This window comes from Myotis daubentonii, chromosome 7, assembly GCF_963259705.1.
Source record: "Myotis daubentonii chromosome 7, mMyoDau2.1, whole genome shotgun sequence".
In the NCBI taxonomy this organism is placed as follows: domain Eukaryota; kingdom Metazoa; phylum Chordata; class Mammalia; order Chiroptera; family Vespertilionidae; genus Myotis; species Myotis daubentonii.
This window is the reverse complement of record NC_081846.1, coordinates 36729521-36742680: the sequence shown is the minus strand read 5'-3', so window position 1 is coordinate 36742680 and position 13160 is coordinate 36729521. Positions and strand designations below refer to the sequence as shown.

The 13160-nt window shown below is 51.6% G+C and overlaps 2 protein-coding genes across 2 annotated transcripts in view; one reads left to right on the top strand and one right to left on the bottom strand.

Moving 5' to 3' along the window:
* Nucleotides 1–4981: 4981 nt before the first annotated feature.
* DUSP28 (dual specificity phosphatase 28) lies at nt 4982–6693 on the bottom strand. The gene is made up of 2 exons (XM_059703781.1): nt 6170–6693; nt 4982–6010 (listed from the first exon to the last, which is right to left on the bottom strand). Exons 1-2 carry the CDS (start codon nt 6575–6577, stop codon nt 5891–5893), a joined length of 528 nt encoding a protein of 175 aa, XP_059559764.1. The 5' UTR covers nt 6578–6693; the 3' UTR covers nt 4982–5890.
* Nucleotides 6694–6916: 223 nt separating this feature from the next.
* Nucleotides 6917–13160, top strand: part of ANKMY1 (ankyrin repeat and MYND domain containing 1) — a 43663-nt gene continuing 37419 nt past the window's right edge. Inside the window, exons 1-3 of the mRNA XM_059704871.1 lie at nt 6917–8645; nt 8737–8936; nt 10908–11031. Of these exons, the coding sequence (XP_059560854.1) occupies nt 10925–11031 (107 nt within the window). The 5' untranslated portion in view covers nt 6917–8645; nt 8737–8936; nt 10908–10924. The remainder of the gene's footprint in view (nt 8646–8736; nt 8937–10907; nt 11032–13160) is intronic.

Genomic DNA, 13160 nt, shown 5'->3' with positions numbered 1-13160 from the left:
TGTATAGGGCGGAGAATGGCGAGCGGGAGGCGCTACTCACGGGTGTCCTGGGCGCTGCGCGCTGTGCACAGGTGGCCCGGGCGCGGTGTGTGGGATACCGTGGGCGCTGTGCGCCGGGGGTACTGGGAGCCCGATGCTGTTCGCGGAGCTGAGGAGCTGTGCTGGGGGCGGGATGGGGAGTGGGGCTCTGTGCGCAGATGGCCTGGCACAGTGCACGGGGTTGGGGATGGGGTAGTGAGCCGGAGCTGGGGGCCCGAGGGCGTTGTGCTTGGAGGACCGGAGTGCACAGGGGCCAGGGTGTGACAGGCGGCGAAGTGGCCCCCCTGCCCTGTGGGCTTCCACGTCCAGGAGACCACAGGAGGCGCGCTCCCTCAGGGACTCTGCCGGCCAGGTTCCTGGGGCTGTGGCTGCTGAGACACCTGGAACAGGGCTGCCTCTGTGAAGCCGAGAAATGCAGCGTCTGGAACTCAATGTTATTCATCTATTGGGGGCTGAGGGAGTGATTCTTATATTCCCCCCAACTCACTGGCGAGACCAGTAGCCCTGTTCTGGGACATGTAGGGTGAGGCGAAGCTCAGGGGCCTTAAAACTGTACTGCCAGTTCAGGTGGCCACTAGCTATGAAGGTTCAGCTCCTCAGTTGCCCCAGCTGTTCCAAGGTCTCCCTGTGTTTGGAGTGCAGTGTGTGGCTACTGGCAATCACACTGGACAGAGGGTATTCCATCATGGAAGAAAGTTCTGTTGGACAGTGCTGCCTAACAGCCTGCAGGGCCCGGTAGGCCAGGTTGTTTAGTGGGTGAGTGCTGGGGCAGTAACCAGACCTGCTCCCACCCTACCTGCCCAGTCCTGGGCACCCCGGGCCCAGAGGGGACAGCTGCAGATTAGGAAGGATGCCCGACGAGAGGGTGTCACATGTACCTCGAAGCCATGGGATGAGAGGGACCACCAAGATGTTGCTGTCAGCATCGCATAAGAACTCTGGGCCTTGGGGGGGGGATGGGGCTTTTTGGCCTGGAGAACACCCAGAACCCTGCACACCTCTTTCTCCTGCTCAGTTGCCATGTAGCAAGGTGTGAGGCTGGACTGAGACACTGTACTTGACTTCAGTGTCATCTCTGAGTAGTGTTGAATCCTTCTGGACTCAGTGTCCCCACTGGTAACCATGCCCTCCTCCCCCAGGGGTGGGAACGACGGCTGAAAGGGAAGATGTGTGTTCACTGATACAGAGCACATGCATTGAGGCATGTGCCATCTTATCTTGGGGTCCCAGCCTCTCTCTTGGGGCCACCCACCACAAACTCACTAGAAGCCCAGTGTTCCTGCAGTCACCTGGAGAAGGGGTGGGTCCTGAGCCAAAGACTCAATAGGGAGAGGACTGGGGTTGATCAGTCCTTGCTGTCTTCAGTGGTCCAGCACCACCTAGGTGGCAGTGGTCCCACGGTATGAGGGCAGTGTTTTAGGAGGCACTCCAGTTGACCAGCTTCTCTGAGCTCCACACCTAGGCCAGTGAGGCTGGGGCTAGATCATTAGGGCTGCACACGGGCACCTGCACTAGCCTGCCCCAATTACCCTCAGGCAGGTATGTAAGTCACCTGAGCCTTTAGGGTAAGTGAACATCAGGAACTTCTTGCCCTCCTGGTTCCCTGGAGTTAGGGGTGGGGGCTGGGTCTTATCCTTCTCTCCTGGAGGGCCCTGGGCATCTCCTAGTGGCCAGTTCTGCACATAGGACAGGTGGAGTGGTGGCAGTCTTGCTGGTCCAGAGGAACTGTTACCTCCTCTGCCCCTGGGGTGGGGTCCCTTTCACCCTGCATTTATATAAGGGGGCCACACAAACCAGTCTTGGAGAAAATAGACCTATTTTTAAGTATTAGTGCCTCGCTATCAAGGCACCTTATGAATTGTGAAGCTCACAGAAGTTGTCTCTACCCTGTCCCTGTCCTGCTGATAAAGGTCTGGGTGGCTGCAGTTCCCACACCCTTCCTGACCTAACCAGGGGAGAGGAACATGGAAGTCTGGAATGCCAGAGGCTGGAGTTTTTCTCACAGGAATTTTCATACTCCAGCCTTTTGGCGATCATATCACCCCAGCCCTCCCTTAATGCATGTGATCCATGCACTCCCATTCAAGTGACAGGGTCCAGGGAGGAGAGTGGGTCCCTGGCCTCCTGCTAGGAGGTAGATGTGGAGGCAAGGGCTTACAGGAGAAGGCTGTGTTGTCCCTTGGACAGAGGTCTGGGGATAATTGGGAGCTACATTGGATGATTCTCAGAACAGAGCTGATGGGATAAAAAGCTGATGTGACCCACAGATGTCCTACAACCAGGCCTGAACTCTGTCACCATTGCACCCTTGTCACCCAGAGCCAGGTCATCAGGTTAGGGGGATATACTATCAAAAGTGCCATGGGCAGGTTCGGCTGCATCACAGAGTAACAACCTGTCTCAGGTTTTTGCTCCTGACCTTCAAGCTGGACAGTTGCTCAACTCCCAAAGTTGCAGATGGAGCCACTAGAGCACTTGCCAAATGGAGAAGATGGCAGTAGACCCCATGGGGTTGATGAAATGGTGATGAGCTATGAGGAGTTTGGGGGGAGTAAATGAGAGCTGGCAAGTCTTCTATTAAGGTTGTAGGAGTCAGGTTATGACTGGGGCTGTGGCTCTCAGCGGTGGGGGCTACTGGAGGGGCTGGGTGTGGTGGTGTATGATCTGAGTCAGGGACCAATGGATGGCATTGTTCCTGTCACAAGTTCAGGAGCAAAAGGGCTGGGGAGAGGGAGGTCCCTTTCACAACTACTCATGCCTCACAGTGTCAGCTTCCTGTTCCCTCAACTTTGGTCTCTGCTGGATCAGAGGTCTTCATTTCCAGGCAGGATGCTTACACCAAGGACAGACCCTGTTCCCCTGGATGTTTGCCTCACACCAGAGGCATCAGGCAAATCAGGGTTGCTCTGCTGGGTGGAGTGACTGATCTTGACTTTCAGGGGCAGCAGGGTTTTGCTGCTGCTCAGTGGGGACCGAGGGGCATGATGGAACTCAGGATACTCTCCTGATCCTTCCCAGATTGTGTGGGAAAGGAAACAGAGGCCATAGCACGAAAATGCATGCAGGGCCATGTGGGGCCGCTGCAGGATGAAGCCTTGTCATCCTACCAGGAAAGATCACCACCAGCGAGGAGTTAGCTGAAGGTGGAGGGGATACAAAATGAGTAATGGGAAAGGGAAATTACACCAACTACAGTTATTTTACTCATTATCTTGTTATGTATATATTTCTACATATTACCCAGGAACTACAGTATCTGAAATTCACATTATAAACCTGAGAAAGAAGACATCTATTAAGAAGGGCTCCTGGTGATTAACTGGGCTCAGATTTTAAGAAAAAGAACCTAGCAGTCATTTCTACACAGAGGCCTTTCATGCAAACTGCACTTCAGGGAGAGGCCTGCACTGAACTGCCTGCCTCCACTGTGTTCCTGCCATCTGAGCCAGCCCTTACAGAGGAACTAGAGGCCCTATGCACGAAATTCGTGCGAGAGTAGGCCTTCGCAGCCCCAGCTGCCTTGGCCCTCACAGCCCCGGCTTTGTCCAGAAGGTCATCCAGAAGGACATCTGGACGGTCGTTCCCCTATTTGGTTGATTTACATATTAAGCTTTTATTATTATAGATTCCTGGAATCCTCTTTCAACCAATAGGACTGAGGCTTTCCCAATTCAATCAGTTGTCCAGCTATATCCCATCAACATCTTCACCAGCCAATCAGAGCAGCTCCATTCTGAGCAATTAGGGAAGTGTTCTTTGGACTAATCAAATTGTGAGAATTTGGGGTCCTTATTGTATGAGGACAGACTACTCAGGGACCAGGGGCATGGCCTTCTGTCCATATAAGCCAGCTGTCCTTTGGCTCTGAGTACACTTTCCCTTTCCACCTATGATTGAAGACTGTTTTCCTGGCTGAGCTGAAACAATGAAGGTGTCTTGCTGGAGCACAGCAGAGCAGCCCAGCACTGCAAAGCAAACCAGCATGGAGCAGAGCAGAGCAGAGCAGGGCATTGAGGAGAGGAGTGAAGTGGAGCAGAGCGAAGCAGAGCACAGTTGTCTAGCTAGAGAAGGGCCTGGTGCCAGGGCTGCCAACTGCCCTGCTGTTTTAAAACAACTATGCTGTGTTGCAATTGAGCTGTTTTGAATAGTTTCTTTCTGCACCACACCCCATATTGGGGCTTCCTGTTGGCATTGAATTGGCACCGATTATCACTTGACAACATGTATTACCCAATTTTTCCTTTTCTTTCCCCACTACCTTATTTAAGAAGTATTGCTGGTGATAAATTTCCTAATATCTTTAGGCCACAGGTTGTCCATATGAGGTGCATGTTAACCAGAAGAGGAATGCACAGACTCAGATGTGCATGTGGCCAGTGCATTGTTGGTGTGAAGGTGGCTGCAGGAGGTCAGACTAGGGCTCAATGCTGTTGCTGGAACTGGAAGGTATGGTAAGAGGTGGGTGTGCTAGGTGGTTTGTCACAGCCTTGCACCCTCACCTGCATGTCATGGCAACTATAAATCTGGAAACCATGGGGCCTCGCTGACCCAATCCAGTTTTGGGTTCTGAGATAAGAGACAGGACCAGTGTGAGCCTGGGGAAAAGCCTCTACGGTTTAAGCACGTTGCAGACATGAGTTTGCCAGCAGCCCCAGGTGTCCTCCAGAGTTGTCCAAGTCACAGTGGCCAGCAGCCAATATCAGGGTGGCAGGTCTCTGTGACCCCTGAACTTCCCCATCTCCTGACGTTGGCTCCCGGCCATGATTTCCCTATAATGTCTTTCTGCCTAAAGTTCAAGTAGTTTTGATCTTCCTGACGAAGCCCAGTGTAATAAACTGGGATTGTGAATGGATTACACCAAGCATCTCAAACTCAAAGGCTAACATGGGCCACATAAACAAGGTTTAAATTCATGTGGGCCGCAAAAAAACAAAAGCTTCAATTTTCATAGAAACGTAGGTTTATTTCAATAGAGACATGCTGAATACAAAGGGCTGAAATAAATGAGTAATCATTAACATAAATAGAACATTTTAATAAAAATTAATATTTTTCTTGAACATTAACTTACTAGATACTGAATAACGGCACAAATTAGTAAGCATAACGCAAATAAACCTATTTTTCTTATTTTCCGAAAGCAAAATATTCCCTGTTGCGCACACCAAACAAGTCAGTCCAAGACTAATGACGTGGCAATCGGCTGCTAAAATAGTCCCTGCTAGTATTAGTGGAGACAAATGGTGCACCTGAGCGTAAGGTGAATAAGGGAAATGAATGCAACACAATTATAGTAATGTCATTAGTGAATGCTGTAGTTTGTTATTAATAATAGAGGCCCGGTGCATGAAATTCATGCACTGGGGGAGGGGGAATCTCTCAGCCTGGCCTGCACCCTCTCGCAGTCCAGGAGCCCTCAGGGGATGTCCGACTGATGTCCCAGGGGGACCGGGCCTAAGCCGGCAGTCAGACATCCTTAGCACTGCTGTGGAGGTGGGAGAGGCCCAGTGAGCAGGGCTTCTGGCTGAGCAGCGCTCCCCCTGTGGGAGTGCACTGACCACCAGGGAGCAGCTCCTGCGTTGAGCGTCTGCCCCCTGGTGGTCAGTGCACACCATAGAGACTGGTCATTCCTTATTAGCCTTTTTATAGGATTTTATAGAACAGGATATTGTAAAACTTAAGTTACAAAATTTTAATTAAAACATTTCTTACATACCCTTACATTGGCTGGGCCGCAAAAATATTAGTTGTGGGCTGTATGCGGTCTGAGGTCCTGAGTTTGACTTGCTTGGATTACACCATCCCAGGAAACTCCCAGTCTGGCTTGGGGGTTGGGCTGACCAATCAGGGCTCACTGTGTGGAGGGCTCCGGGGTCAGGCGGGACCTGGACTGCAGGCCCTCCTCGTACTTCTGGAGCTGGGACCAGAAGCCAGGGTTGGGCTCGGCCACGGGGCGGGCGCTCTTCACGGTCTGCAAAGGAGGGGATTAGGTGAAACGCCCCGCAGCACTCGCTATAAAGTCCTCAACTGCCCACCACCAGGGGGTGCCCCGCCCCCGCCCGGAGCCCCGCCCCTCTGAGAAGGCTCCCACCCCCGGCTCCGCCCTACCCCACCTGAAGGACCGCCCTACCTGGAAGGCCTGCGCCAGGCTCAGGCCACGGTGCCGCATGAGGTACGCCGTGCAGACAGCGGCCAGGCGGCTGCGGCCATTCTTGCAGTAGACGAGGCAGGCGCCGCCGGCACGCACTGCGGCCTCCATGGCGGCGCAGGTGGGCTCCAGGTGGGCCAGCAGGTCCTCGGCTGGGTCGTCGAACACGGGCACGCGCAGCTCGGCCACGCCGGGAGCGCGCGGCCCGGGCTGCTGGCGCGAGACGTTAACGCACAGGGTGACGCCCGCGCACGCCAGCAGCTCAGACGCGGCTGCAGTGCGTGCGTTCCCAAGAAAGAGCGAGGGGGCGACGTGCGCCAATGGCGGCTGTGTGGCCGGGCCGCCGCCGAGGCGTTCGGCTCCTCCGGAGTCCATGACGCGCTCAGGCATCTGGCCCGGGGGTCTATTTTGGGAAGTCTGGAGGCTGGCCCGTGTCCTAAAGGTATCCGAGGGCCGCCCGGAGCGGTCAGCATCTCGGCTGTGCACGAGCGGGTCCCGCCCACAAGCCCCTGGCCACCTCCTCATTAGTCAGGCCCTGCGGAAGGCCTCCTCTGATTGGCTACGGGTGCTACGTGTGGGGGGAGCTTACCAGCAGACAGGAGAGGCGGGCTTCTAGAATTGGATGAAGGTCCCTGCGACCCGAGAGGTTCAGCTGCACCGGAGTCTGACCAGGCGGGCGGGCCAGGTGGGCTACCGCGGGGCTCGGGGAGGGGGCGTCTCAAGCTGTGGCTGTTGTGCAGAGGAGCAGGGGGGCCCTGTCGCAGATCCTCATCCGCACCTGACCAGTATTCTCAATATCGTTGTCTTGGTAAATCGCCTGGTTTCGTGTATTTTTCTTTTTATCATGTATTCTTAATAACTACTTCCTATAACTGTATTGCGGGCTGAGGTGACCTTTAGTATAGCTTTATGCTTATTCCTCCTGTTATCTGCTTCCTGATAAGTTGCCCTTTGTAATTTCTGCATTTTATTTCCCTTTTATTTATTTTTTAAGATATATTTTTATTGATTTCAGAGAGGAAGAGAGAGATAGGAACATCAATGATGAGTGAATCATTGATTAGCTGCCTCCGGCATGGCCTCCACTGGGGATGGAGCCCACAACCTGGGCATGTGCCCTTGACCAGAATCGAACCTGGGACCCTTCAGTCTGCAGGCCAACGCTCTATCCACTGAGCCAAACTGGTTAGGGGTATTTCCCTTTTATTGTAAAACATGGTTTATATAAAGCTATTTACCATTAACTTTTCATTTTTTTTAATAAACGGTATTTTTGTTATTTTTCTAAGTTATTAACTTTTGAGACATCCTTGTTAACTTCAAAAAGTATCATTTAATATCCACACAGTTGCCTCTTCAGTAAGAGTCATTAAGAATACCTCTTCAAGCCCAGCAAGTGTGGCTCGGTGGTTGAGCGTCGACCTATGAACCAGGAAGTCATCACGGTTGGATTTCCAGTCAGAGCATATGCCCAGGTTGCAGGCTTGATCCCCAGGTGTGGGGAGTGTAGGAAGTGGCCCATCACTGATTTTTCTCATCATTGCTGTTTCTCTCTCTCCCTCTCCCTTCTCTGAAATCAATAGAAATATATTAAAAAAAGAAAAAGAATACCACCTCTTCAATAGATTTTTCTGATGACCGGTTCCTTTCAGGGAATGGTTTCAGTGAAAAATAACTGACTGCAGTCTTGCATATATTTATTTAGTTGCAATTTCAATTTTATTCTAATGATAGTAAAATTTTCTGATTCATCTCCATTGTTTGCCTAAGATTTGCAATCCATTCTAACAGAGATTATTCTCCAGTACCGAACCCCTCCCACCCCCTACCCCATACCTAGTACTGGATAAATCTGACAGAATGAACCTATGTATAATCTCTGGGTGGTCTTAATTCTCTCGGTTCAGCTGCAGCCTCCAAGCACTGCTAACCGTCAGATCTTTGTTACAACCTGGGCCAGCTCCTTTCTGAGCTAAAGACTCAGATACCACTTTGCAGCCAGGTCTTCATTGGCTGCGGGTCCGGACATCTCCCACAAAAGCCCTCCCAGAATCCATTTCCTTCTTCTGCCCTAAGGACAGATGGGCTTTCTTGGGTTGGAGAGGCAATGAAATTCCCATTTTCCCAAGTTCATGGGAGCCAACCAAATAGATTTTCTGTCCCCCAGTTCCAGAAGTGGGTCCTGGTTACCTCTAGCCAATCAGTAAAGCTGTTATCCCATCATTGCTTCATCAAAGGGCTTGGGCTCTCATGGACCGAGGCGGAGAGGAGCATGGAGATCTCCATTTTATCCTTAACACCACAAGGGGAAGGCAGCCTTGGGTGAACGCCACGCTGGGAGAAACCAGATCCTTGATGACATTGTTGGGCCACTGAACCAAACCAAACCTGAGACCTTCCTCTTGGGGCTGTTCGGTTTCCTAAGCCAGCAAATCACCCTTTATTGTTGGAGGATGAGGTGGGTTTTCTGTTCCAAGGCCTCCTACGTGATACGTCACACTCCTTCATCCCATTGAGCGAATGAGTAGGTAACTAGCCTCTGCCTCCAGTCTATTCTCTTCACCTTGGTGGCTGTGTTTAGTGTGGACCACCCTCTTCTGGACCTGACACCAGCTTCCTGAGGAGAGCCCTCCTTCCTGCTCCCTTCAACAGCAGTTTGGGAAGCCAAGCAGAGGCACAACGAGCTGTCTGTAAAGGTGTTTATGTAAAGAGAAACTCAACGAACACTTCAAAAGATCCCACAAACCTGGTAAATCCTATCACCTGTTGAGGGTTGAATGGTGGGCCCTAAACCCCTGGTACCTGTTAATGACCTGATTTGGAAATAGGGTCTTTGCAGATGTAATGATGTCATATCGGATTAAACCAAATGACTAGTGTCCTTAGAGGAGAGGAAGATTTGGAGACACAAACACTGATGAAAGAAAAACTTATGTTAGTTTAAGCCACCCAGTTTGTAATGCTTTGTTACAGCAGCTTTAGGAAACTAATATACTGCCCAATACAAAAGACTAGACCAGTGGTTCTCAACCTGTGGGTCGAGACCCCTTTGGGGGTCGAACGACCCTTTCACAGGGGTCGCCTAAGACCATCGGAAAACACATATGTAATTACATAGTGTTTTTGTTTTTAATCACTATGCTTTAATTATGTTCAATTTATAACAATGAAAATACATCCTGCATAACAGATATTTACATTACGATTCTTAACAGTAGCAACATTACAGTTATGAAGTAGCAACAAAAATAATTTTATGGTTGGGGGTCACCACAACATGAGGAACTGTATTAAAGGGTCGTGGCATTAGGAAGGTTGAGAACCACTGGACTAGACAGTAGTTAAAAACTACTATTTGTACACACACACACACACACACCCATTTGTGAAAAATCTGACAGTTTGGTGAGATTGGCCAAACAATTCTAAATCCTAAAATGCGGCCCAAAAAGAGGTGTTCTGGAGACTTCTAACTTGTCAGTCCCAACAGCTAATCCTTCTCTCCCAGTGAGCCCAGGCCTTTACCTCATCTAGTTTCCCCACCAGACCTTGAGCTCCCGCTCTGTGCCTCCCACAAACATTTACCGAGGAAGGAAGCCCGCTTCAGAGCCAGGCAGAGCTCCATCCGATCCGGCGATGGCAGACGTTAATTTATCCCTCAGCTGTGCGGCCGTTTCCTGGGGCCCTCCTCGCGGGGGCGTTGGGAGCATTTCGCTCCATCTCCCGGGGTATGCTCTAGGCCAGAGGCTGACCCAGCATCTCTGTTGGACATAGGGGTCAGTAAAGGGTGTAGAGAGGGAGACCGACTGCCGGCTCCCTGCGGGGGACTCAGACAGAAGGCCAGCAGCAGGTGGGGAGGTGCGGGGGCACGAGGGGAGGGTGTGTGCCCACCGGGCGGGGTCAGAGGGCAGGTACACCCGGCCAGGGATTCCTGTGAAGTCACAGAGGGTCACACCTTGCCCCGACCCTGAACGCCTGGGGGCGTGTCCGGGAGAGGCGGGCGCGGGATTGGCCAGGCCAAGAGCTGTAGCGGGCACGTGGGCGGGGAGTGAGGTCGTCTCCAGGGAAACCCGACGCTGTTGGGCTCCAGCACTGTGCCCAGTGGAGACTGGCCGGCGGGTCTGCGCTGCTGGCTGACCTGTTGTGGTCGCTGTGAGCTCTCCGAGCCTGGTGCGACCCCGTGGCAGGGGCGCGGTCGGGATCCCGGCGGGGCAGCAGCGAATTGCGGTGAGCCGTTTGTGTGTGTGTGTGTGTGTGTGTGTGTGTGTGTGTGTGTTGGGGGGGGGGGGTTGTCTCTGAGCTCCACTGAGGCGGCGGCGGGGGCTGCGCGTGGTCCCACGCTTCTGAGGAGGAACAGAGAGGAAATTTGAGACCCGACTTGCGTGTTAGGCTGTGAGTTCTGGGTCGCAGCTGGCTCCTGAGGACCCCGGGGGAATGGAGGGTACTCAGCTGGCGCCGGACTGACCTCGCCACTTGTGGCCGTGGGAGGGTGGCCCCACCGGCCCTTCCTGTGGTTTTCACCCCACGGAAGGGACAGGAGACCCTCGGAGCTCTGGCGAGGATTTCCTGGAGGTTCTAACAGGATGGGTGGCCTGGTGGCCTTGGACCAGGTCCGGTTTGGGGAAGGGGCGGTTCCTCTGAGGCCAGTGGGCGGTGGGTGGTCAGTGGGCACTTACCAGGAGCCCTGAGAGCTACTGTGGGTCTCCGGGTTTGCTTCCAGGTTCATAGACGAGAGACATGGAAGGTGGTTATTCCTCAGACCAGCTGGAGAGGAGAGGCAGCAAGCCTACGTCCTATGAGGATTCCCCAGGGACCTTGGAGAGCTCCATCCTCTTCACCAAAAGGTAGGGCAGTCTGAGGCCAACGCTGAGGACCAGACTTAGCTGGGATCCAGCTTTGGGGCAGGTGTTAAGAAATCGCTAAAAGTTATATTATCCCTCAAAAATCTAGTCTCTGGAGAAATAGCAAAACCCCAATGTTGTATCAACAGCCACTGAGGAAATTTACCATAATGGGCGACTGGGCCCCAGAGCCTGATCTTTGCACCTTCCGTCTAGCGGCTAGACCAGGGGTGGGCAAACTTTTTGACTCGAGAGCCACAATGGGTTCTTAAACTGGACCGGAGGGCCGGAACAAAAGCCTGGATGGAGTGTTTGTGTGAACTAATATAAATTCAAAGTAAACATCATTACATAAAAGGGTACGGTCTTTTTTTTTTTTTTTTTTTTTTTTTTTTTTTATTCATTTCAAATGGGCTGGATCCGGCCCGCGGGCCGTAGTTTGCCCATGGCTGGGCTAGACTCTAGCCTGCCCACACTGGGCTTGTCTGTCACCTCACAGCCTTAGGGCATTTGCTTTACACCATGGGGGTCCCAGTCCCAGGTTGGCATACCGTCTTCACAGGGTGTTGATGTGAGAGCTGACACTTGGTAGGCCTACTTTGGGCCAGGTGCTTCTCTAAGAGCGAGGAAAAATCCACCCTCTAACCCACTGTGTTTGTCCCTTTTATGGACTGAATTGTGTCCCCCACCCCTGAAATTCCTATGTCAAAGCCCTAACCACAATGTGATAGTATTAGGGAAGGGGACTTTTGGGAGATCCGTGTGGTAATTAGGATTAGGTGAGATCCTGAGGGTGGGGCCCCATGATGGCATTACTGTCCTCACAAGAAGAAGAGACTAATAGCTCCCACTCTCCAGCATTGAAGGCACAGAGAACCAAGTCTTCAGACACCCTGACCTTGAACCTCCAGCTTCCAGAACTGGGAGTAATAAATGCCTGCTGTGTAAGCTGCCCATCTGTGAGTTTGTCACAGCCTCTGAGCAGACTGACATGAGGAAGTAAGGAACTATCTGGTGACAGAGCCAAGTGGTCAAACTCGTGTCCACCTTGCCAGCTGGTCATTTCCAGTGACCCTGAAGTGGGCCCTACAGCTGATTGGCTGCAGTATGATTTTCTTATTTAACCTCAAAATCATTTTTATTTATTATTTTAGGGAAATTTTTGAAAATTTGTATTTTTCTTATTTTTACTGCCAGTTATCTTTCCTCCTCATTAATTTTTTTTAATTAACAAGTAGTATCTGTGCCATGTAGAAAATGAGAAAATACTGGTATGCTCATTTGCCAGGGCTCTAACAAAGAACCACAGGCAGGTGGCTTAAACAACAATTTATTGTTCTCAGGTGTGAAGTCCAAGAGGTGTGGGCAGGGTGGTTCTCTTTTAGGGTGTGGGACGAGTCTGTGGCAGGCCTCTCCCCAAGGCATGCAGATGGCTGTGTTTTCTCTGTCTACACGTCACCTCTCTACAATCCTCTGTGTCCCAACTTCTTTCTTTTATAAGGACAATGGTCACATTGGATTAGGGTCCAAATAAAGTCACATTGTGAGGTTCTGAAGGGGTAGGACTCCAACACATTTTAGGGGGTGGGGGCACAATTCAACCCATAAACACAGGTAAGCAAAAGAACAACAGCAAAGCATATCTGAGCCCCAGACTTCATCATTGTTGCATGTTTGCCGGGGTCCAACCCCAGCAGGTCCAGGGGTCCCCAAAGGTGTGGACGGAGTCGGCGAAGAAGGAATGACATGGAGATAGCGTTCAGTTGATCAGCAGCCTAGCCAGGATCTCTAGCCAGGATCTCCAGCCAAGTTCTGTTCAGGATCTCCAGCGAAGTTCTGCTTAGGATCTCTAGCCAAGTTCTGGTTCGGTTCTCTCACTAGGTTCTCCAGCCAGGTTCAGTCACCAGGTTCTAGTCAGGTTCTCTTGCCATGTTCTATAATCAAGTTCAGTCCAGGATCTTTTGCCATGTTCTCTCCAGCGAAGTTCTTCTGTGTCTAGGTTCTGTGTAGGTTCTGTGCCAAGGTTCTGTGTTCTAAGTTCTGTCTCTTGCTGTCTTGTTACATCTGTATTTATACCAGTTGATTCAATCCTATCAATCTCTATTACAAAGGTTAGGGCATTTCTTATCTCC

Excerpts from the sequence above, each read along its gene's own strand:
- DUSP28 (XM_059703781.1), bottom strand. The coding sequence starts at position 6,577 with ATGCCTGAGCGCGTCATGGACTCCGGAGGAGCCGAACGCCTCGGCGGC. Across the intron at positions 6,011-6,169 it reads GCCTGGCGCAGGCCTTCCAG|ACCGTGAAGAGCGCCCGCCC; the intron begins GTAGGGCGGTCC and ends CCTCCTTTGCAG.